The following is a 25101-nucleotide window of genomic DNA, read 5'->3' as shown; positions in this document are numbered from 1 at the left end:
CATTTTCAGGCACACCGCTTAAGATATATATGTTCATTTTTCTATTTCACGTGGGAATTCACAATTATATTTAATTGAATGTAGAACCAGAGGCATATTAAATACAAGAGGGCCAGAATGACACTTAAGCCCTCGCCTGAGTTGACTAACACAAATTGTTGAAGACTTTACCTGGTGATTTAGTTTTTTACCCCACTTGACAAATATTTTGAACAACTTTCAACAAAAGTCATAAACCTAGCCTCTCAAAAGCTGACAAGTTTTTTTTAAGATTCGACCTTTTGGACACGCACAGATTCTAACTTAGCCTAGATATTAAGGCCTTTTCCAGGCGCATCTACCTGCAGGCTGTTACACATACCCATTTACAAAGCAGAATGTTAAAAAAAAATCTCAATTTGAAATAAAAATCCCATTTGAATATTGTTTTCAAATAAATGTCTTCTGATCATTACATCTCAATTTTATTGTTATTTCCTCTATCAAATTTATAACTATAATTTAGATGTTTGTTATCTTATAATTTGAGTTATTATAACAAATTGTAATATTAAATTAGTTTTGCCAAAATCAGTTGACTTTTCATGCAAAACAATTCCGAATTCTGAAATTGCATTTTTACAATAAAGGCCTTTTATTGTCAAGATAAGCTTTTTAACCAAGCTTCCTAATGCGTCAGTCATAAACGCTGCCCCATAAGTGGTAATACTTTCTTTAAGATTTGACCGGGGGGCCTTGTTTCTTGTTTTTGAACCCACTTAACACAGATTCAAAAACATGGCTTTCATAATCTTAAGATAAACGTTGTAATCAAGTGTTATCAAAACTAAGTCATAATAATTATGACCTTCTGAGCGGTAACAATCTTTTTTCACACAATTTGATTTAGTTTTTATACACACATTATCCAGATTTAAACTCAGCCTAGATATTATAAAGATAAACATTCTGACTATGTTTAATTAAGATTGAGTAATAAATATTGCCTCTGTTGTGGATAGACATGGATGCACGTGATCCAGATTCGAACTTGTTTTAAATATTGTCAAGATGAGCACTCTGACCATTTTTCATCTGGATTGATTTGTATATGTGGCCTCTAGGGCGGAACCTTGGTTTTAATAAGATTTGATTTGATGATCTAGTTTTAATGCATATGACCCAGATTCTCAATGATTCTAGATCATTGCCAAGATAAACAATCAATTCATGAATATTGAGTCATAAATGGGGCATCTAGACTGGTAACAATGTTTTTCTAAGATTTAAATTGCTGATAAAGTTGTTGATGCACATGACTCTGATATTAACTAATGCTAGTTAAGTTCAAGATAAACATTCTGATCAAGTTTCAATAAAATTTAGTTATTTTTTTTTCTAGAGTGGAAACAAGGTTTTCAAGATTTGAGATTTATTTATTTATTTATTTATTTACATTTAAGGTCAATAGCACATACACATATATGACACATAAGACATAAAATTATCACAGATTAACATAGAATTTATCACAGATATCAAAGAATTAAGACTAGGCTGATTAAAAAAAATCACAATTTAAGAACAACAAATAAAACGCTGTTACTGTATGCATACTTTTAACAATACATGGGTTTTTTTAACAGTAGTACGTTCATATAAGCATGAATGCTGAGGACCTATTAATAACTCATAAAGCTGAAAGCTTATTTCCAATGGGGTAATAATTCTATGATTCTAAGATCTGGTGATCTATCTTGTGAATGTATGTGACCCAGATTTTAGTTCAGCCTTGATATTGCAAAGATAAATATTCTAACTAAGTTTCATCAACATTCAGGCATAATTGAAGCCTCTAAGGTAGCAATAAGATTTTCCTAAGATTTGACCTGGAAACCAAGTTGCATGTGAGGCTGATTATCCCCCGCCATACGCGGAGGGATATTGTTTTGGCGTTGTCCGTCCGTCGGTCCTTCCGTTTTTCCGTCCGTCCGTCTTTCTGTCCGTCCGGAGCCATATCTTGGAAGTGCTTTGGGGGATTTCATTGAAACTTGGTATGAGTATATATATGGATAAGAGGATGATGCATGCCAAATTGCATTGTATACCATCTGTAAATAACGGAGTTATGGCCCTTTGTATCTTGAAAAATGCTTTTTGTGTGTGTCCGGAGCCATATCTTGGAAGTTCTTTGGCGGATTTCATTGAAACTTGGTATGAGTATATATATGGATACGAGGATGGTGCACGCCAAATGGCATTGTACACCAACTGTTAATAACGGAGTTATGGCCCTTTGTATCTTTAAAAAATGCTTTTTTGAGTGTCAAATGTGTCAAATTGGCAGGGGATATCAATTCAACGAATTTTCTTGTTTTTCTAAGGGCTATGCCAAGATAAACATTGAGCTTTATGAAGATTAAGCCATAAATGTGGCTGCTTGACTGATTACATGGTTTTTCTTAGATTTGACCTGGTGACCTGTTTTAGATATTGTCAAAATTCTAACCATTTTTTATTATGCCCCTGGATCGAAAGATCAGGGGTATATTGTTTTTGGCCTGTCTGTCATTCATTCATTCATTCATTGTATGTATGTGTCCCAAAACTTTAACCTTGGTTAAAGTTTGATAACTTTTGCAATATTGAAGATAGCAGCTTCATATTTGGCATGCATGTGTATCTCACGGAGCTGCACATTTTGAGTGGTGAAAAGTCAAGGTCAAGGTCATCCTTCAAGGTCAAAGGTCAATTATCATGGTATTTTTCTTTCCTAAAACTTTAACCTTTGTTAAAATTTGGTCATAACTTTTTTAATATTTAAGATAGCAACTTGATATTTGGCATGCGTGTGTATCTCATGGAGCTGCACATTTTGAGTGGTGAAAGGTCAAGGTCTTCCTTCCAGGTCAAAGGTCAAATTTATGGCTTCAAAGCTTCGCAGTAGGGGGCATTGTATTCCTGACAAACACATCTCTTGTTTAGATTGAGTCATACAAGTTGCCTATTGGCTGGTTATTAGGATTGTTATGCTCCCCATATATATATATATATGGGGAGCATATAGTTGCTAGTTTGGGGTTCCTTACTTCCGTCACACTTTTGTTACAGTTTCTCATAGCGCCTTCAATATTTTACCGATCTCTTACATATTTGGCATGTAGGTACCTTGCATGGGCCTCTGCCTTTTGATGATGTTTGAGGTCACTAAGATCAAGGTCAAGGGAACTGAGGCAAATAATAGATTTTTCCGTCACAATTTACTTACAGTTTCTCATAGCACCTTCAATATTTTTCCTATCTCTTACATATTTGGCATGTAGGTACCTTTCATGGACCTCCACCTTTTGATGAGGTCTGAGGTCACTGGGGTCAAGGTCAAGGTCACCGAGGCTAAAAATAGAATTGTCTGTCACAATTTTGTGATAGTTTCTCATAGCGCCTTCCATATTTTACCGTTCTCTTACATTTTTGGCATGTAGGTACCTTGCATGGACCTCTACCTTTTGATGAGGTTTGAGGTCACTGGGGTCAAGGTCACCGAGGCTAAAAATAGATTTTTCCGTCAAAATTTTGTTACAGTTTTTCATAGCGCCTTCAATATTTTACCGATCTCTTATATATCTGGCATGTAGGTACCTTGCATGGACCTCTACCTTTTGATGAGGTCACTGGGGTCAAGGTCAAGGTCACCGAGGCTAAAAATAGAGTTTCTGTCACAATTTTATTACAGTTTCTCATAGCGCCTTCAATATTTTACCAATCTCTTACATATTGAGCATGAAGGTACCTTGCATGGACCTCTATTTTTTGATGAGGTTTGAGGTTACTGGGGTCAAGGTCAAGGTAACCGAGGCTAATAATAGATTTTCTCAAAGTCACACTTTGGTTACAGTTTCTCTTAGCGCCTTCACTATTTGATCGATCTCTTATTTATTTGGGATGTAGGTACCTTGAATGGACCTCTATCTTTTTGATGAGGTTTGATGTCACTGGGGTCAAGGTCACTGAGGCTAATAAAAGATTTTCTCAAGGTCACACTTTTTTCCACACAATTAAACCATATATCGATAAAGCATCATTTGGGAGCATCCATCAGTTTTACTGATATCCTTGTATAAGATTGACATGATGATATTGTCCAAATAAAGGTTCTGACTAAGTTTCATCAAGATTGGATTAACAGATGTAGCCTCTAGAGTGGCAAGGATTTAAAAATATAAGATTCGCAACCCACAATGCCAGACAAATGTAGTCCTTTGGTGGTTTATTAACCATATCCAGCACAAGGAATACTTAATTGCCGGAAGTTGAGCAGATAAAATTGATAAAATTATTGCTGAGCCTGTAAACTTTTTATCTATTTTTAGAAGGAATTAAAAAGGCTTCAGCTTCTTTTTTAGTTGAATTTTTAGATGCTTAGCAAACTGAGTGTTAATATGAGAGTCTGTTTATGGTGGCCCTCAGTTTGCCACTGTAGTCTGATTGTGGCAGGCCATCAAGTTTTTTTGCACTTGCACAAAATCGCTATTTTATTAAGAATCTTGGACTTCATGTGGGTGCTGGGACAATAAGTTATTTCTTTAACTTTTTATACCACCATTACCATCGGTAATGGGGGCTATATAGGAGTCACTTTTTCCGTCGGTCTGGCGGTCGGTCAGTCTGTCTGTCACGAAAATTTCACCCGATCTTCACAAAACTTGGTCAGAAGTTGTATCTAGATGATGTCTAGGTAAAGTTTGAATATGGCTCATGCCGGTCAAAAACTAAGTCACCAGGTCACTTAGTGCGCTTAAAACCGAAAGTTTGTCCGGACCATAACTATCATCATTTATCATTAGATTTTAAAATGACTTGGTACATTTGTTCACCATCATGAGTCGGTGTGTCATGCGAAAGAAGTACGTCGATATCTCCAAGGTCAAGGTCACTTGGAGTTGCCTATAAATGAGCTTGTCTTGGCCATAACTTTGTCATTTATTGTAAGACTTTAAAATCATTTGGCACATTTGTTCACCATCATTGGGCGGTGTGTCATGCACAAGAATTAGGTCGATATCTCCAAGGTCATTCAAGGTCACACTTGGAGTTCAAAGGTAAAAAAATGGCCATAAATGAGCATGTCCGGGCCTTAACTATGTCGTTCATTGTGAGATTTTAAAATCATTTGGCACATTTGTTCACCATTATTGTTTGGTGTTTTAAAATTACTCGGTACATTTTGTTCACAATCATTGGACGGTGTGTCATGCGAAAGAATTCAAGAGTTCAAAGGTCAAAATGGCCATAAATGATAATGGCATAATAATTCTTAAAAATCGCCATAAATTAGCTTCTCTTGTTTTGTGAAGACAGCATGCAAAATATTCTGTGTCAATGCAGCATGTGGGGGTATACGTCACGCCTGTGACAAAGCTCTAATTTTGTTTTATTACTTATAAATACAACTTATTTTAAAAAATCACAAAAAGAAGGTGAAAAGTGCGTGGTATATTTGCGAAATTATGATTTTGAAGTCACTCATTTTCAGAAAATGCACAGTAGTGAATAACTGCTTTGCAATTATTAGTGCCTCGGTTTTATAAAAAAAATCTGATTGTTTTTAAACAGCCTCAAAAAAAGATGCTAAATTAGACCAGAGGCAATTTTAAATAAATCAAGTATTTTCCATTGGTCATTTTTTAATGTTTTGATTTGGGATATTGGAAAAACATATAATAGTATTTGTTGTTTGTGTGTTTGACATTTTTATTTTTATAAATTAATACAGAAATAAATAGAATATTATTTTTGTGTAGTTAAACTGGTTTTTAACACATGGTAATAAGTTTTAATTTACTGAAATAATTATTAAGAATAAGATTATGAAAACATTACCTTTGCTAACAGCTTCTGACCATTTTGCTTTGTCAGTGTCAAAGGCAGGCGCGGCATCATAACGACTAGTCCCATACTGCGCTACATTCTGAGCAGGTTTGGGTTGTTCCCATTCTGTGGACAAACAATTTCCAAATTATACCCAGTGGATGCATGTAGTGGAGGATCATTCTTTGTCCTGATCCAAACTTTGTTTACATGGAGAGATTTTGAAAACTCTTGGCAGAAGTGATATATATAAGGAGAAAAGTCACACCCAATATCTAGATATCAAAGTTACAATTCAAGGTTTTACGGTAAATATTAGTAATAAACTTAAGCACTTTTTCCAGAGTATAACTTTATTTAGCCTTCATGCATTTGCAATTAGGATAAGTATGATTAGGAAAAGTATGATGACAAATTATGTTTTTTGCAAATACAAAGCCCTGAAGTTCAAGGTGTATATTATAAAATTAAAGGTAATAGATAAACATTACAAATCTATAACTATATAATGCTTTAGTGTGTCACATAACAAGATGGTCACTAAGCTTAACATAAATGACTAAGTTTAAGGGCATATAAATAAATCATTCCATTTATCAGGAGCATAACTTTTCTCTAGCATTCATGGCTTTCCAAATTAATTTGTCAAAAGGGAAAAGTATGGTAAAAGAGAATGTAAGGTGTAAGATACAAGTCCATAATAAAGGTAACAATTCAAGTTTATAGAGAACTTTTCTTTAAACAAAAATAAATCCACTACACTCTGACCCTGCAACTGAAATGCAAATACTGGAAATCAATCATATATTTGACATGGTTCAATTGCAAGTGAAGTGAAAGAGATGTTATTTTTTACACTTTCTAAAGATATCTTAAAATGAACATCTGAGTAAGCAGCCAAAGCCACTTTTACAAATTTCCTTGACACAGGTCAGACTGTACATTTATCTTATTTGAAAAATTGCTCTAGCGCCAACACAAATGTGAACACTTCAATAATCTGCAATATGTGTATACTGAAAACATATTTAACATTGGTAAATATAAAGAAACATTTTAATGTACATTAGGTCAACTAGTTTAAAGTTACAATTTGCAAAGACTTTGAAGTTTAAAGAAGGCAAAGTAAACACCCCATACGACTGGCGTTATACTGTTCAAGAGGCCTAAGGTTAACGCAGTTACCCTGTATGGACAGGCAATGGTATTAGCATCATACCATTTGGTATGGTGTTAGCCTCTTGATAACCTGGCTCAATGATATATAAATAAATAATTTATTTATAGATAAAGAAGGAAAAGGGACTAGGCTACAGTGTCTCGATCTTCTCAATTAATCATTAAAATAATGAAAGAAAAAATGCTTTTTTAGGTCTTGAACCCAATAAAGAATTGAAATATTGGTTTTAAATATATATTCTATTCAAGAAATTTGAACATTTTTAGATTTAATATAATACCTTCTGAAGTGAATATTGTTACTGCTTGGTTTATGTGTCATACTTGTGAAATATTCAATAGATTCATAATTTTGAAAACACTAGGGGTTTATTTGTAGTTTAATTATATTTAAGTATGCAGTACCAAGAATAATAAACAAATATTGTAAACATAACAGGGTTTCATTCATTCATTTTTGTATTAATTCATTTATTTATCTATTCATTCCTCCATCGGTCCATCCACCCATCCATTTGTTTGTGTGTTCGTCCGTTTGTGCGTCCATGCGTTTGTTCAATGGTTCACTCATTCGTCCATTTGTCCATTTATTTGCTCGTTCATTCTTCATTCATTCTTTCTTTCATTATTTAATTCTTTCTTTCACTCTTTCAGTCAGTCAGTCGTCATCAGCATCATCATTATCATCATTTTTATGTTTATTTTTTTATGTCCCCCACTATAGTAGTGGGGGACATATTGTTTTTGCCCTGTCTGTTGGTCTGTTGGTCTGTTGGTCTGTACGTTGATCTGTTGGTCTGTTTGCGCCAACTTTAACATTTTGCAATAACTTTTCCTATATTGAAGATAGCAACTTCATATTTGGCATGCGTGTGTATCTCATGAAGCTGCACATTTTGAGTGGTGAAAGGTCAAGGTCAAGGTCATCCTTCAAGGTCAGAGGTCAAATATATGTGGCCCAAATCGCTTATTTTATAAATACTTTTGCAATATTGAAGATAGCAACTTGATATTTGGCATGCATGTGCATCTCATGGACCTGCACATTTTGAGTGGTGAAAGGTCAAGGTCAAGGTCATCCTTCAAGGTCAGAGGTCAAATATATGTGGCCCAAATCGCTTATTTTATGAATACTTTTGCAATATTGAAGATAGCAACTTGATATTTGGCATGCATGTGTATCTCATGGAGCTGCACATTTTAAGTGGTGAAAGGTCAAGGTCAAGGTCATCCTTCACAAGGTCAAGGTCATCCTTCAAGGTCAAACATCATATAGGGGGACATTGTGTTTCACAAACACATCTTGTTTATTTTTTCATTTTTTATAAGTGATTTGTACTTCATATTGTATTATATGCATTTTAAGTTGTTCGCGATAGCAAACAGCTAATGTTGTTACTGAAAATTTCAAGTCAGTTCGCTGGTATCTAAGGAAAGCCAACTACCCGCCACAACTGCCATATGCGCGCGAGAAAGAGTTGTATCATTTATGCAAGAGGTTTGAGTTCTCCAACTATATTCTTTCACAAATGGAAACATTATGTGAATATCATTTTAAATGGAATAGTTTCGAACAGAGCTTATATAGAAAATAATAAATAAACAATGATTGTATTATACGTGTTGCAGAAGAGATTGTTTATGAATGATTAAAATAGTCCACTTTCTGCTGCGTCTTAGTGACGTAGTATTTTTGCTCAGCTCATTCATAATCTGAGGCTATTAATAGATGTGGTAAAACAACACAATAGTATAGGGTTATGCTTGTTTATATTCACAGTTATCAATTTATAAAATGTTTAACAGGAGTTCAACAATAACTACAGGGATACGATAGACAACAACAGAAATGCTTCATAATCGGTAAAACCGAATATAAAAAACAATTAAATATAACAAGAATGTTAATATAATATAATATAACATCTGTTTCGTAACCTCGTTCATGCTTCTACAGCGGGGTTAAATTTGATATTTCTGGGAAACGTTCTTTTGTTTTCAACAGATAGCTGCGATCTTTTTTATTTATGGGTGCTAACAACACAATAGTAGAAGGTTAAGCTTGTTTATATTCACAGTTCTCAATTTATAAAACGTTAAAAAGGTAGTCTTGCCGTCTTTGAAATAAAGTTTGAAATTTTGGTTTCTAAATAATTAAATTGAAAACAAAAGTTTAACTATTGTGTTTTTTCGCTTGTTGGTCGCATATTTACTGCATTTAATGTGTTTATTAATAGGCAAACCATAGATCTACATTAGTATAAGTAGATAAAAATTATACTATGGGAGTGAACACCATAATGTGTCCTCACATGGCTTATGAGTTTATTTCTTCATCATCGAAATTTATCGTATGTTTATATTAGATTAACAAGCAGTTTTCTTACCAAACATTTAAATCACACTTTCATTATTATAGCCGCGTCATGCGAATATGGGCCTTATGGTCTTTCGACCAGCGTAGCTCAAGTTTTAATGTGGTTTGCTTGAGAATTTAATACAATGCTGTTTAATACCAACACATATTATACTTATAGTGTGGTTCATTCTTTGTTTGACTCAAACCAAGCGACGGGTATGCTCACGTAGTGAGTTACGATAGTGAACAGCACACTTTACATTCAACCTGCGTTCGCACATAGAAAGAAAGGGTCAACTAGGTGCTACGTTTCCTTTGCTTACTTCAGTTAGAGGTCAATTCTTTACATAATTGCAATCATACGGCCCTGGCTTCTACGGCTTGGGGAAGTGTATATTCTTGCATAATAAAAGTCATAGTCGCATGTTATTTGTGTTTAGCGTCCTTTTTCATCACGTGGTACTTGTTCGCTGGTGTTTTAGCTTCTATTTTTCATCACGTGATCAAAAGATGTTCTCGGCCAAAAGATAGTTCATCAAAACGATAGCATGACATTATTAAGTTTGTACAATCGATAATATCATGTTCAATGGAATATTTTTTTAATGGAGCTTATATAGAAAAGAATCAATAAACAATGTTTGTATTATACGTGTCGTGGAAGAGATTGTTTATGAATGATTAAAATAGTCCCTATCTGCTGCGTCTTAATGACGTAGTACAGGTCATTCATAACCTGAGGCTATTAATAGATTCGAGAAAACAACGCAATAGTTACGCTTGTTTATATTCTCAATTTATAAAACGTTGAACATTAGTTCAACAATAACTTCAACTACGATAGACACGTTCTTTTGTTCTCAACACTGATAGCGAGATCTTTTGGATTAACGGGTGCTAACAACGCAATAGTAGAAGGTTAAGCTTGTTTATATTCAAAGTTCTCAATTTATAAAACGTTGATAATGAGTTCACCAATTACTACAGGTATACTATAGACAACCTCAAAAGTGCTTTATAATCAATAAAGCAGAATATTAAAAAACAACTAAATATAACAAGAAATATCGTTTAAAGATATAGTCAGCGTCAATGCTGACTTTGAAATAAAGTTTGCAATTTACATTTCTAAATAATTAAATTGAAAACAAAAGTTTAACAATTGTGGGTTTTTTCACTTGTAAGTTGCATATTCACCGCATGAAATGTGTGTTATCATTGTCAAACCACAAATTAGTGTAAGTAGATAAAAATTATACTACGGCAGGGCTTTCCATAGGCCATTTAACGATCCCCTCGCCGGGGCGCTTGAATTTCGAAATCAGAGTCCCCGGGGCACTTGAAATTTTCCGATCAGTGTATTTTTCAGTATAAGAAAGTGGAGATTGTAAAAAAAAACCAAGGTTTCTCTATCAGTGTTCTCTATCTTCCCTGTTTTAAAAGAGCACTCGGTACCTACTTTCACAAGTAATCGCCATAAACACCACATGGGGTAATGGATAATCCACTGATAAGAGAATAGCATGACGCGCGTATTGATTATTCTAGCCACATTACACAGTCATTTAAATGCTGACAAGGATGTATCAGGTAACTTTCCAGTCGTCAAACTGTGATGTTCATCGTCCAATCGGTTACGCAAATGCTTATGAGGGCGGACTTAACTATCGACCATTATTTTTTATTGACGTTGGGCATGAAGTAAGAGTTTATCGCAGCTTGATTAGCAAGAAGTTGTACCATTTACGTAATATAAAACCGGTAACTAGAACAGTACATTAAAGACAGTTTCGGGCATCATCAGCACACCTTTTTACTGTAAACAAATGTTACCTATGACTCATAATTAATACGTGAAATTAATTGCAAGTGGTAAACAATTAATTACTTATAGTGAGTAAGTTGTGCAAATAACTCCCGGTTACAATTATGCGATAACAATTTAATTCCAGTACATGTATATTTTATCATGTCCATTTATAGAACTGATTCACCTCATTTTTCTGACATTTATTCAACACGCAATGGGCTTTAACAAATTTTCGTTGAATTAATTACGCACACTTGTAAATGTTTCGTCCAATAATCAATACTTAGAAGATTGATGATGGCAACCGGCCGAAATCCTCGTGGACAGGGTGAATTTCATGCATAATTCCGTCAAAACATTTATTTGACTCATAAAGTGTTTAAACAAATTATCGTTGAATTCATAACGCAACTGTTAATATTTGTTGAAATCTCAAATGGGAATTATTAAATTTGTAATCCGAAACCCTTTCCCGCAAGTCGATGTTAACGCGTTTTAAATCTGAAACACACTTCCGAATGTAAATGTTACCGCAACATTAAAATATTCTTGCTCCAAATTAGCAGTGCAAATTTATTGTGTGTCGAATCTTTTTCTCAATTAAAAAGAGCGCGAAAATTATGCAGCATGTACAACGTCGCGTCATTTGCATAGAAAGCGTGCGTGTATCGTTTTAACAAGCACACAACAGTGTTGTCAGGGGATTGACGCATGTTCAGAGGCAATATTTCATCAAATCTATAAATAGTCACTTAAAATTTATTTGATACTATACAAAAATGGCAAGGTTTGTGTTAAAGAAATAATTGAGAGCTTTTATTGTAAATATTTACCAGAAAGTGATTTATAAAAATGGAATAAACGGATTATTGGGTAATAAATAGAAACTTTAATAGTAGTAAATATACAGTAATAGAGTCGGGTTGAAACGGATGTTTTGGGGAATCGTTTGAGTCAGGATTCACTATCTGTACGGGAATGTTTTAAAACAATTAAACAATATAAAAAATTATATATATTTTTAAATGACTGGGGGATTTTCATGAAGAGTCATCGCGCACCAAATGACGTCTTTTGACGCTGTTTTTCTTTGAGTTATAACGCACCACAGAACATGAATTGACACGTTAAATTAAAAAAAAAATCAACGTCAAGAGGGGACACCCCTCCCGAACCACCCCTATCAGCCCCGGGGCGCCTGACAAAAATCCTGTGGAAAGCACTGTACTGGAGTGCACATCATATGTGTCCTCCAATGCCATATAATGAGTATATTCTTTCACTATCGAAATATATCGTATGTTAATATTTGATTTAAACGCAGTTTTCTTTCGACACATTTAAATCATGGTCTTATGCGTTTCGGCCAGCGTATCTTAAATCCAACATGTGCATTTGGTCAAAGGCCATGCTGTTCGCTATAAAATCACTCAATGTGTTATGGTCTCATTATGTATCTCCTGACCAGACTGAGAGATGCGCTGGCTGAGTGGGCTATATATATGATGGACGCATATGGAATAAGACCCATTTTCGAATGACGAGGGTCATTAAAAATCTCATTGCGAATTGTAAATGGTACATTTTAGCACAATGCTTTTCAATAAAACATTGAATTCAAAATAGAAAACTTGTAAATAAGGGCAGCCTTATAATCCAGGCGTTCAGGAACGATTTCCAGACGTGCTGACAGAGTATAGCAAACATTTGTGGTTGGATAAATAAACGATTTTTTGTGCTGTCATAGAAACCAAATTTGCGCATAAATCATTAAGCTGGCTGAGTGGGCTATATATATGATGGACGCATATGGAATAAGACCCATTTTCGAATGACGAGGGTCATTAAAAATCTCATTGCGAATTGTAAATGGTACATTTTAGCACAATGCTTTTCAATAAAACATTGAATTCAAAATAGAAAACTTGTAAATAAGGGCAGCCTTATAATCCAGGCGTTCAGGAACGATTTCCAGACGTGCTGACAGAGTATAGCAAACATTTGTGGTTGGATAAATAAACGATTTTTTGTGCTGTCATAGAAACCAAATTTGCGCATAAATCATTAAGTTGTCTCAATATTTTCTTGTCTTTCAGAGTTTAAACGTGTATTATACTGTAAAAAGCACCCATGGTACATCACCGATGATATTTCCCTGAAGACTTTTACATAAGAACAAGTTTTTATTTTAATGTAGACGCATTCACACATTATGGCAAATAATTGTACTAACTTAATATTTATTTAAGATCTTAATGAATGACCAGGATGGTTTAATCGCTTTTCTATTAAATATATTTTTTTTTGTTATGTAGTGTATTTCAATTAAGAACGTTTTTTTATAATAATTATTATTATTTATTACATTTTATTTTGTAGTTGTTTTTGTACACACATATATTTATAAAAAAAATACATTTAATTAATTAAAACAAGGTTAAAAGCTCAACAAAAAATAAAAAAATTAAATAATAGATGAATGAATGAATTAATTAATTAATAATTAAATGAATGAATGGATGGATGGATGGATGGATGGATGGATGGATGGATGGATGGATGGATGGATGGATGGATGGATGGATGGATGGATGGATGGATTCATGGATGGATGAATGGATGGATGAATGGATGGATGGAAGATTGAAAAAACGAACCCATGAACAAACAAACAAACCAATGAACAAACGCACAAACGGATGGACAGATGAATGAATGTATAAATAAAAACATAAAAAAGTAAAAACATAAATTGATCAATACATAAATGAATGAATTAATTAATGAATAATTGAAAGAAAGAACAAACCAAATAATGAACAAACAAACGAATGAACCAAACAACCAACCAAAGAAAGAACGAATGAACCAACAAACCAATGAACAAACGCACTCACGCACAAATATACAAACCAATGAACAAGACGATGGAGAGGCGGATGGGAGGTTGAATGAAGCAATGAATAAATAGATAAATAGATATGAATATAATATATACATGAATGAATGAATGAATAAAACCTGTTTTGTTAACACTTCTTGTTTGTTATTATTTTTGGTATTGCATACTTAACTATCAACAAATCCCTAATGTTTTCCAAAATTATGAATCTATTGTACATTTCACAGGTATGACAAATAAACCACGCAGTGACAAGATTCACTTTAGTATTTATTATATTCAATCTTTAAATGTTATGAATTCCTTGAATAAAATAGATATTTATATTCAATATTTCACTTCTTTATTGAGTTCAATGCCCAAAATGGCGTTTTTCTTTCATTATTTTTAACAAATAATCGAGAAGATCAAGATACCGTAGACTTATCCGTTGTACTTCTTTATCTAAAAATAAATTGTCTATTTATAGATCTTTGAGTCAGGTTATCTAGAGGCTAACCCCATAACGAATGGTATGATGGTAATACCATTGCCTGTCCATACAGCTTAACTCTATTAACCAAAGGCCTCTTGAACAGTATAACTTGAGTCATATGGGGTGGGGAATACCCTTTGTAAACACTTTGCAAGTCATCTGTTGTTGTTTGCTTGCGAACAACTAAGGTTAATAACAAATTTGCAAGCCAAATTTGTTAAAGACCCAAAACCTGATAACTATCGCATCCGCGCTGTAGAATAGTTGTATCATTTATGCCAGAGGTGACAGTTCTTCAACTATATTCATTCACAAATGGACACATAATGTGAATATTGTTTTAAATGGAATATTTTTGTACGGAGCGCATATAGAAATAAATCAATAAACAATTTTTGAATTAAACGTGTCGCAGAAGAGAATGTTTATGAATGATTATAATAGTCCAGTCTATTTGCTGCATCTTAATCACGATGGTATTTTTGAGCAGCACAGGTCATTCAAAATATGAGGCTAATAATAGATAAGGGAAAATAAACCTACTGCTGATCAACACGTATAGTGGGTTATCAAGAGTCTAATACACTATCACGCGTCTGTTGCGTAACCTCCTTGGTAGTGCTTGCTAGTACATCGGGGATAAAGTTGATGTGTGTGGGAAACGTTCTTTTGTTCTCAACAGGTAGCGGCGATCTCTCCTGTATTCTTAATTTGCATGGGTGATAACAACGCAATAGTGTCAGGTTAAGTTTGTTTAATTTCACAGTTCTCAATTTATCAAATGTTGCACATGAGTTCACCAATAACTACACGTATACTGTAGACAAGGACAAAAATGCTAATTTATAATCGCTAAAACCAAATATAAAAAACAACTAAATATAACAAGAAATATCTTTTAAAAAGATATCAGGCATAAATGCTTACTGAAATAAAGTTTGAAATATACGTTTCTAAACCATTAAATTGAAAACATATGTTTAACTATTGTGTTGTTTTTTTCACTTGCTAGTCGCATATTCACTGCATGAAATGTTTGTTATTATAGTCAAACCACACATAAGTGTTAGTAGATAAATATTATAGTACGGGAGTTCAAATCATATGTGTCCTCACATGGCATATTATGACTTTATTTCTTCACCATTGAAATATATCGTATGTTAGTATTTGATTAATTAACACGCAGTTTTCTTTCGACACATTTACATCACAATTTCAAAGCCGCGTCATGCGAAAATGGGCATTTTGGCTAACGTAGCTCAAGCCCAGCCTGTGCATTTGTGCAGTATGGTCAGGGGCGATGCTCTCCGCTATAAAATCCCTCAAGGTTTTATGGTCTCATTGTAACATGATGATTATTTGAACATTATTTATTGAAAATTGGAAAAATCTTTTTTTTTACAAAAAGAACATGGTGTGGCCTTGCATTTACAAAAAACGTACTGTCAAGCAGATAGGCCAAAATGTCATTTATTAGTTACACTCCTGCGGTAATAAGCTGAACTTTTCCTGATGTTACAATTTATCGTCTTGTGTATCATGTTTATTTTATCAGTGACTGTTTGTATTAAAGAGAGAAGACAGTCCAAGAAAGACCACTGTACAAAGAGGTCATAATTTCTTTTTGTCGCGGGCGAGGCCTGTGATGGATCTTGCTGTTACATTGTACTGACACTGGCTGTGTTTACAAATTAAATCAATAGAAATAAATCTTTTTGAACACTGAAATGGAGTTGTGCAAGTTTTTTATGTTTCAAAGACTACGTGAAATCTTTATGTATCTCCTGACCAGACTGAGAGATGCGCAGACTCGGTGGGCTATAGTCATGTTTGGCGCATATGGCATAAGACCCATTTTGGCATGACACAAGTTTTTAAAAATCTCATTATGAATTGTAAATGGCACATTTTATTACAATTCGTTTTGATATAAAATTGAATTCAAAATAGCAAATATAGCAAACTGGAAAATAAGGGTAGCCTATTCAGGCGTTCAGGAATGATTTCCAGACGTTTTGACTGAGTACGGCAAACAATTGAGGTTACATAATTAAATGAGTTTCCTCTAATCGTGACACTATACAATTACGGTGGTGTTTGTTTCCTCATTTTGAAAGCAAAACAATGTTTATCGATAGTCAATTATGTCTTCCCCTGACGATTTATTGACCGAGTACAGACCCTGAAATTCTGCAAGATGGATTTTAATGCATAATTGTATTTAGGCAGGGTCCCTGATTTAGGCCACATTTTGTTTATATGTGTCGTTTGAACATGCCAAGAGTAGTTCAGAATTCATTACAATCAACAGTGTTACATCCTTTACACTGTGCAAAGATATACATGTTTAAGGGATGTAGCCAAAGGTCAGGAGATTTCTCTCAATAAGCCTATGACATATTTGAATGCATTCATTCATGTCTGCTGGGGGGTAAAGGTCATTTAAGATGAAAAGCTGGGGAAAACAGCTACGCTGAAAAAGCGCATTAGTATTCTATACCAATGTTTAGGGCAGAGACTGGTTGACACTGTGTGAATTGCTAGGGTAACATGTAATGCATCAACAACAAAACAGGGTCAACAGCGCTGTCTTTATGAATACCTATTCGTGAGTAAAAAGTATTGCTCACAGGTTTATTTTTTAGCTCGACTATATATATATGTATTATAATAGTGGAGCTATCCTTCTCACCACCGCGTTGGCATGAGCGTGAGCGTTGGAATTTTAAAGTTTGCGTACCACCTCAAATATTTTCTATTTCCGAAGACATATTGCTTTTATATTTTGCATACTTCTTTACCAACATGATTGACCCCAATCTATAAACAAAAGCAGACAACTGTATCAAGCATTTTGTAAGAATTATGGCCTTTTTTCACATAGAATATGCATATTATTAATAAATCTATGTTAAAGTTTGCGTACCACCTCAAATATTTTCTATTTCCTTTGACATATCGCTTTCATATTTTGCGTACTTCTTAACCAACATGACCCCAATCAATAGCAAGAGCAGACAACTGTATCAAGCATTTTTTTAAAAGACTTATGGCCCTTTTTTGACTTTGAATATGCAGATTATTGATAAATCTATGTTAAAGTTTGCGTACCACCTCAAATATTTTCTATGTCCTTTGACATATTGCTTTCATATATTGCATCCTTCTTTACCAACATGACACCAATCTATAAACAAGAGCAGACAACTGTATCAAGCATTTTGTAAGAATTATGTTCCCTTTTTATACTTAGAAAATTGAAAATTTGGTTAAGTTTTGTGTTTTAAGGTTCATTTTATTCCTAAAGTATCAAAGCTATTGCTTTCATACTTGCAAGACTTATTAACTATCATAAGGGGACTGTGCAGGCAAAGTTATGTAACTCTGACTGGCATTTTGACAGAATTATGGCCCCTTTTATACTTAGATAATTGAACATTTGGTTAATTTTTGTTTTTTGGTCCATTTTATTCCTAAAGTGTCATACCTATTGCTTTCAGACTTGAAAAACTCGCTAACTATCGTAAGGGGACTGTACAGGGCAAGTTGTATAACTCTGGTTGGCTTTTTAACGTAATTATGGCCCTATTTTGTCTTAGTAACTTTGAATATTTTGTTAAATTTTGTGTTTAGATCCACTTTACTTCTAAAGTATCAAGGCTATTTCTTTCAAACTTCAAATACTTCCTAACTATCATGAGGGTACTGTACCTGGCAAGTTGAATTTGACCTTGACCTTTGAATGACCTTGACTATCAAGGTCAAATTAATAAATTTTGCTTAAATTGCCATAACTTCTTTATTTATGATCAGGTTTGATTCATACTTTGACAAAACACCACTTACCTTACATACCACAATGGACTCCACCCAAACCATGCCCCATATTTGGTATGCATGTGTATATGGACAAGTCCTTGACATACGCACAAAAAGTTTCATCCCTGTGACCTTCACCTTGAACTTAGGGTCCGCGTTTAGGTTTCAAAATCTGTGTTTAGGTTTTGAAAAATGCTCATAACTTCTATGTCCCTTAAGATATAACCTTCATATTTGGTATGCATGTGTATATGGACAAGGCCTTTCCATACGCACAAAATTTTTCACCCCTGTGACCTTCACCTTGAACTTAGGGTCCGCGTTTAGGTTTCAAAATCTGCGTTTAGGTTTCAAAAAAATACTCATAACTTCTATGTCCCTTGAGATATAACCTTCATATTTGGTATGCATGTATATATGGACAAGGCCTTTCCATATGCACACAAATTTTCACCCCTGTGACCTTTACCTTGAACTTAGGGTCCGCGTTTAGGTTTCGAAATCTGCGTTTAGGTTTCGAAAAATGCTCATAACTTCTATCAAAGCTTTATAGGGGGCATATGTCATCCTATGGTGACAGCTCTTGTTTTTTTCTTATTTTTGAAAGATCATCAAATAAATGACCACACACCCACATTATACCCCCCTCTCCATCCCCCCCCCCTAACCCCCCCAACCCCCCAACCCAAAAAGATTTTTTTTTTAAACATGGTTCAAAAAAGACAAATATTTATATAATTTTATTTTTGAAGTACTGTCCAACCATCCCACCCTAGCTATTGCTATCAAGCTTTAAATAAAATCTTATTAGTTTGTTTTATGTCTTTACAAATGTTCAATAGATTGTGGAAAATATACCTGAACTCAGAATCGTCTATAAAGTACAACTTCTTTTAAACATAAGCGATCAATATGTTTCAATTATGGCCCTCTTCCACTTAGAATATGACTATAATTATTATCTTGACCTTATTGAATTTGAACAATTTCCCCATGATGGCTTAAGTTTTACTGTCAAGCACTCGAATAGTCGAGCGCGCTGTCTTCTCACAGCTCTTGTTATTTAGTTTCATCAATTATCTTATTGTATATTTTGAATGTGTATATGGTGTCAAAAAAACAGTTTTGTAAAGGGAATTTCCATCATAAAATTATATTCTTATATTATATTCCAACAATATTCATTCAATATGATGGTGATTGCATATTGTATTTTATTTTAACTGGTTCTCATTACATACCATTTGTGATGATTTGCAATCCCTTTGCAAACATAGTTTGTATACACTTCGTTAGGTAATTGGTTTTCAAAACTCTTGCTGTTCCTTAAGTAATAAGATGTTGTTTGCAATACTTTGATTTGTATACCAGACATGCATAGACAAGCAGAAATGCACAGTTTTATACAAAAAAACAAACACATCATATCTATTATAAGGTTGATATTTTATAAAAAATATAATGCAGTTTTTCTTACACTTACCTTTTTTGGTGCTGGAACTGGTGTTTTTGCCACACTTTGGACAGAAATTGGCATCATCATCAACTGTTTTACCACAATGTTTACAAAACATTCTGAAATAAGATCATTCAAATTAATTAGTAAACATAAATGCTTATTTGTATACAATTTCTGAAACCAATATGTGATGAGCTTTTTTATAGCAAAACAAGTTTGAATTGAAAGAAAAATATTTGCTATTTGCGTTTTTGGCAATCTGCGTTGTCTTATTGTCACTTCGTGAAGAATGTGTTTCCAAAGCCTCTTTGACTACATTTTGGACTTAACTAAAACTTTTACATTTGAATAGCCTTAATGCGTAGATGATATTCAAGATAGGAATTAAGGCTTCAATGAGTTTTAGCAGAATTAAAGACCCATCAATGCCTGTTTTTTCACAATAGAATATATAGTTCCAAGTTTTTTTTTCTAATTCTCTTTGACTTTTTGCTCTATGAGTATAGAACTCAGCCAAGATATGAAGAAAATCTTAATAAAAAATTCCTACCAATTTTCAAAAGATTGGTAATTAATGACATTAATTAATAAAATCTAGAGTGTTCATTTTGTAAAATGTTTAATAATGTTTAATCTGGAATGCGAAGGCAAGCAATTAGACAACGTAAAAAACTCCTATGATGAGATAAACTGTTAATATTTTTACTTATTGAGTTATAACAGGACTTTGATATAATACATACAAAACACAGACATGCAGGCAGATTGTTTGGCCATCTGATGCAACCTGTTGTGAATATATAATCTTTGAACAAAAGTACTCATAACCACCCAAATATTTTATATCAAGGCACAAATTCTTAGCGTAATTTGGAACAAATAAATATAGATTAATTTTAGCATAGGTAAAAGTATTCTTCACATCAACTAAGCCAATGAAGCGATCATATGTAAAAACAAATTGGTGTAAGAATAGACGAAAACAAATAAAAAGGTATTTTTAAGATTTTGAAAAATTAAGAAATGTATGAATTTAAGATTTAACAATTATGCCCGAATTTACGAATCCACAAAATTGTATATCAACAATAAGATTAATGAAATTTCTGTTTACCAAATTCAATGAAAACTCATTACACATACACATACATGTATAAACTGACATCATCATTATTATTATTATTATTATTTAGAGTGCTCAGTGATTAAACATTAATAACAATGTTGCATATTTTTCATATGTTTCACTTATATTGATTATTACAAAATAATTTGACTTTCATCTCTAGTTTTATAATAATACTTGTGTATTCTTTTATATGTATTTTACACATTAAATCACATAAATATTTACATAAATTACTTTAGTTCAAAACCTTTCTGAATGAAAATGTCTTTAACTTAATAAACAGAATAATTGTTATCACATTATCATTTTGGGTTATATAAATTGTTTACTAATTAGGCTTTACTAATTTACCAAAAATATTTACAAAGTAATGTTCATACTTGTAGTTAAACTTATTCCAATATTCAATAGTTTCAATCTATCAAAGAGGTTTAACACTGAGAAATAATGGAGAACAACTGTTTTTTTTCTGCAGGATCCAACAAGGTGGAGCTGCATTGCAATTCAATGATTGGTTGTTTGCTGTCTGCCGCTCATGACCAATAAGCATGCTTTAATACACTTCTTTGGTTTCCATTTTTGTAAGGAAAGCAGAGCATAAAATATGTTAAATAAGTTAAGCAGAACTTACTGGTTCCTTACAAAGATCTGTTCAACTGCATGACCACTGTAAGCTAGCGGATGAACCATTTTTCTTAACTGGTATACATTCCAATTTACCCAAATAAAGCTAATGAAACGGTCCACTAATTTCTTGCCTTCATCTATCTTTTTTCATAATGGGCATCTGTTTGTCGTCAAGCAATGTATCAGGTGATTAAAGTAACATAAACACTCAAAATCAACGAATATTTTGCAAAATATTTCGTAAAATAAAGTTAACCCATAAAAAATCAGTATTCCTTATAGCAATAGCCAAAACAAGAAATATCTTTTAAAAAGATATACGGCGTTGATTGTGGTTGGAGTTTGTGAAAGGTAAAGAGTTCAATGAATGAAATCAAGGATAGCGAATGTCTTTTTCTGTGCAGTTCTTAGCTGCATCACACGCAGTACGGGATGTTACGCGGAGTTTTCGCGGCTTATTTTACATTATTACATATTGCTGGTCATAAACCTATAGATACAAAACAGAAAACCAAAAGAAGAATGGAAGTGAAATTAAAACATACGAGTCAACCGGCCACACGCGAAGTATCCGTACATATTTTAAATACGCCCGTTCTTGGAACAAACCTGTTTCAGTTGTTTGACGGGCATTGCTATTTGATTCGATTATTAAAGGGATCTTTTCATGTTTCGGTAAATTGACAAAATTGAAAAAAGTTGTTTCAGATTCGCAAATTTTCGTTTTAGTTATGATATTTGTGAGAAAACAGTAACATTAAACATTTACCATGGTCTAATATAGCCATTATATGCATCTTTTGACGATTTAAAAACCTGAAAATTATAAGCGTTGCAACGCGAAACGATTTGGAGAGTTCTGTTGTTGTCGTTTAATTTTTGTGAAACTACGAAGATTGCTTATATTTAGTATTAAAAACGTCGATTATACATACTTGGCAGGATGGCCGAGCGGTCTAATTGGTTTTTACTCCAGGACTCCGGGGGTCACTGGTTCGAGTCCTGATGCGGTCTACTTTTTTTCCTTTATTATTATGCCCCCGGATCGAATGATCGGGGGTATATTGTTTTTGGCCTGTCTTTCTTTCTGTCTGTCATTCCGTCATTCTGTCACCAAAATTTTAACCTTACATTTAAGTTTTGCAATAACTTTTGAAATATTGAACATAGCAACTTCATATTTGGCATGCATGTGTATCTCATGGAGCTGCACATTTTGAGTGGTGAAAGGTCAAGGTCATCCTTCAAGGTCAAAGGTCCAACAACAAAAAACGCGGCGCATTAGGGGGCATTGTGTTTCTTACAAACACATCTCTTGTTTAATTTTATTCTTGATTTTTTACTGGAGCTTTTGAGATCCAATGTTTACATTTATCAATATAAAGCATTTAATGACAAACTTCAAAACATGCTAAAATCTGTGAAAAGGCCCCTTTGAGTATCGAGAATCATCGCCCTCATGCTTAATACATTAGTCAATATGGTGGAATAATTCTTGTTAAATTAATCAAAAATAATATTTATCATGGTATTGTTGAAAACACATTAAGAATCTTTTATTGACATACCATAATTATATCCCTGAATATCTTCATTTAACATATTTCTGGTCTAAAGAAAATTCCAGGTCACCTAGTTCACGGATAGCGTCTATATTATATAACGATTATTTTACTGGCCGTGAACTCAGGTCAGCACATAAGGAAGTCGTGAAGACGCAGCCATGACCTGTAAATAAACTCTGACATTCACACACACTGGCCGCGAACTGACCCTGATACCTCGCAGATTGAAATGCAATGCATTAAAGTGAGGCCACGCTTCCACAGCTCTTTATACTTTTACATGCTAACATGTTGACAGGAATATGGAAGTCAGTACTAAATATGAGAACATAGCCTTAAAGTAACAAAGCTCTTGCGCTGGCAATCCTCTGAAAATAAAAGGTGCACGCACAAACTGTATTGATGTCGAGAGTTGAGTGAAAACTGTTCTATCTATTAAGCCTTTTTATTAGAGATACAATTGTTTCATGCAGTTAAACAGCGTTACAAAGACGCGGACATGTTTCCAATGTTCTGGTGGTATACTCAAATCAGCTAATGGAATAAATGAAGTGTATGCATTCGTGTCTAGCCGCGGGAAATTGTATTTGAATTTATTGGACACTTACACAGGTCAGGTAAGGTCAAAAGTGACGTTAAACAGCTACGCCGAAAAATTCCAACGCTAGATGTGGTATGGTAACATAGATTTAGCGATATGCAAAATGCATTTTTTTTTTTAATTGTGGCACATTATTATTCCATTTCAATTTTCTGCGACAATATATATTCTTAGTGTTTTTCCTTGAAGGGAAAAGGGGCATGGCGCATTTCTTTGAAAACAGGGCATTTTCACGCGCAGTTTAGGTAAAAAAGGGCAAAAACGTTCCGTGAATTAGTGGTTTTGAGAGAAACATATACACATACAAATGTAAACAAGCACATTAAATGGTAATTGGTGTATTTAACTAACTTTAATTAATATTAATACATTTACGTTGATATGTCTCCATTAAAGCTGCATGCATATGAATCTGATTATACACAGATCCACTAACATATACATGAAACCATGTTTGTCTTATCTCATTTTCTAACGATAATCTTGTCATAAGTTTTGCCAGTAAAATGAGTAAACTGAACGCTAACAATTTGCAAACACTCGTTTCCGTGACATACATCAACTGAACAGATTACTAATAAATATGTTGTCGTTGTGTTTAACGTTTAATGCATCGTTCGTTATCTCATGCATTTCATTAATCCCTTTTAAATGGGTGATCTACATCGTTAATTCGATCGTTATTTGCTATTTTTGCCGAGAGTCACAATGTATATGCTTATTGTCCGCCATCTTGTTAAACTGATAAGCGACAGGTGCGCATAGCAACGTAAACTCGTATAACAATTCCGCCTTATACGCGATTCGCATTTTGTTTAATTAGAAAATGTTACAGTAATTATATCAATAATGAATTAGCTAAATCTAAAATACATGTTTCGATATTACTGTATTATGCATGATATGCACATTTTCCACGAGGAAAATCTAGGTTTTCAATAGAAGTCTCTGAAGTAACTGTCCACGATTTTATCGTGGACGAGTACACATTACCGACCAATTCGTGCGCTTGGTATAAGCCACTGAAATTATCTATAAATATTGACATGGGGTTATTCACGCATGACTAATTCATAACCGAGCGAATCTTCGCGGCCTTGGGGCAATACTCTGATACTAGTCGGCAAAGTAGATTGTACAAAGGGCTATTAATAAGGGCGCGGAAAACTGCGGGTGCTCATGTCATGAAAGGGCAGGGCGGTTGCCTTTGAAAAGGGCAGCGTGGCGCTAAATGACTTTGACAGGGGCAGCGTGGCGCTACCAAAAAAGGGCATGGCGCAGCGCCACGCTAAAACGGCCTGGGAAAAACACTAATTCTTACAACAC

General features: G+C 33.9%; 1 protein-coding gene across 1 annotated transcript in view; it reads right to left on the bottom strand.

The window, feature by feature from the left end:
- Positions 1-21764, bottom strand: part of LOC127859543 (GTPase IMAP family member 8-like) — a 91323-nt gene extending 69559 nt beyond the window's left edge. The window contains exons 1-3 of the mRNA XM_052397049.1: positions 21614-21764; positions 19878-19969; positions 5860-5973 (exon numbers count right to left, since the gene is read on the bottom strand). Coding sequence (XP_052253009.1) covers positions 5860-5973; positions 19878-19969; positions 21614-21672 — 265 coding nt within the window. The 5' untranslated portion in view covers positions 21673-21764. The remainder of the gene's footprint in view (positions 1-5859; positions 5974-19877; positions 19970-21613) is intronic.
- Positions 21765-25101: the final 3337 nt, after the last annotated feature.

The sequence above is a fragment of the Dreissena polymorpha genome, chromosome 1 (assembly GCF_020536995.1).
Source record: "Dreissena polymorpha isolate Duluth1 chromosome 1, UMN_Dpol_1.0, whole genome shotgun sequence".
NCBI classification, from domain to species: Eukaryota; Metazoa; Mollusca; class Bivalvia; order Myida; family Dreissenidae; genus Dreissena; species Dreissena polymorpha.
This window is presented reverse-complemented; position numbering and strand designations above follow the sequence as displayed.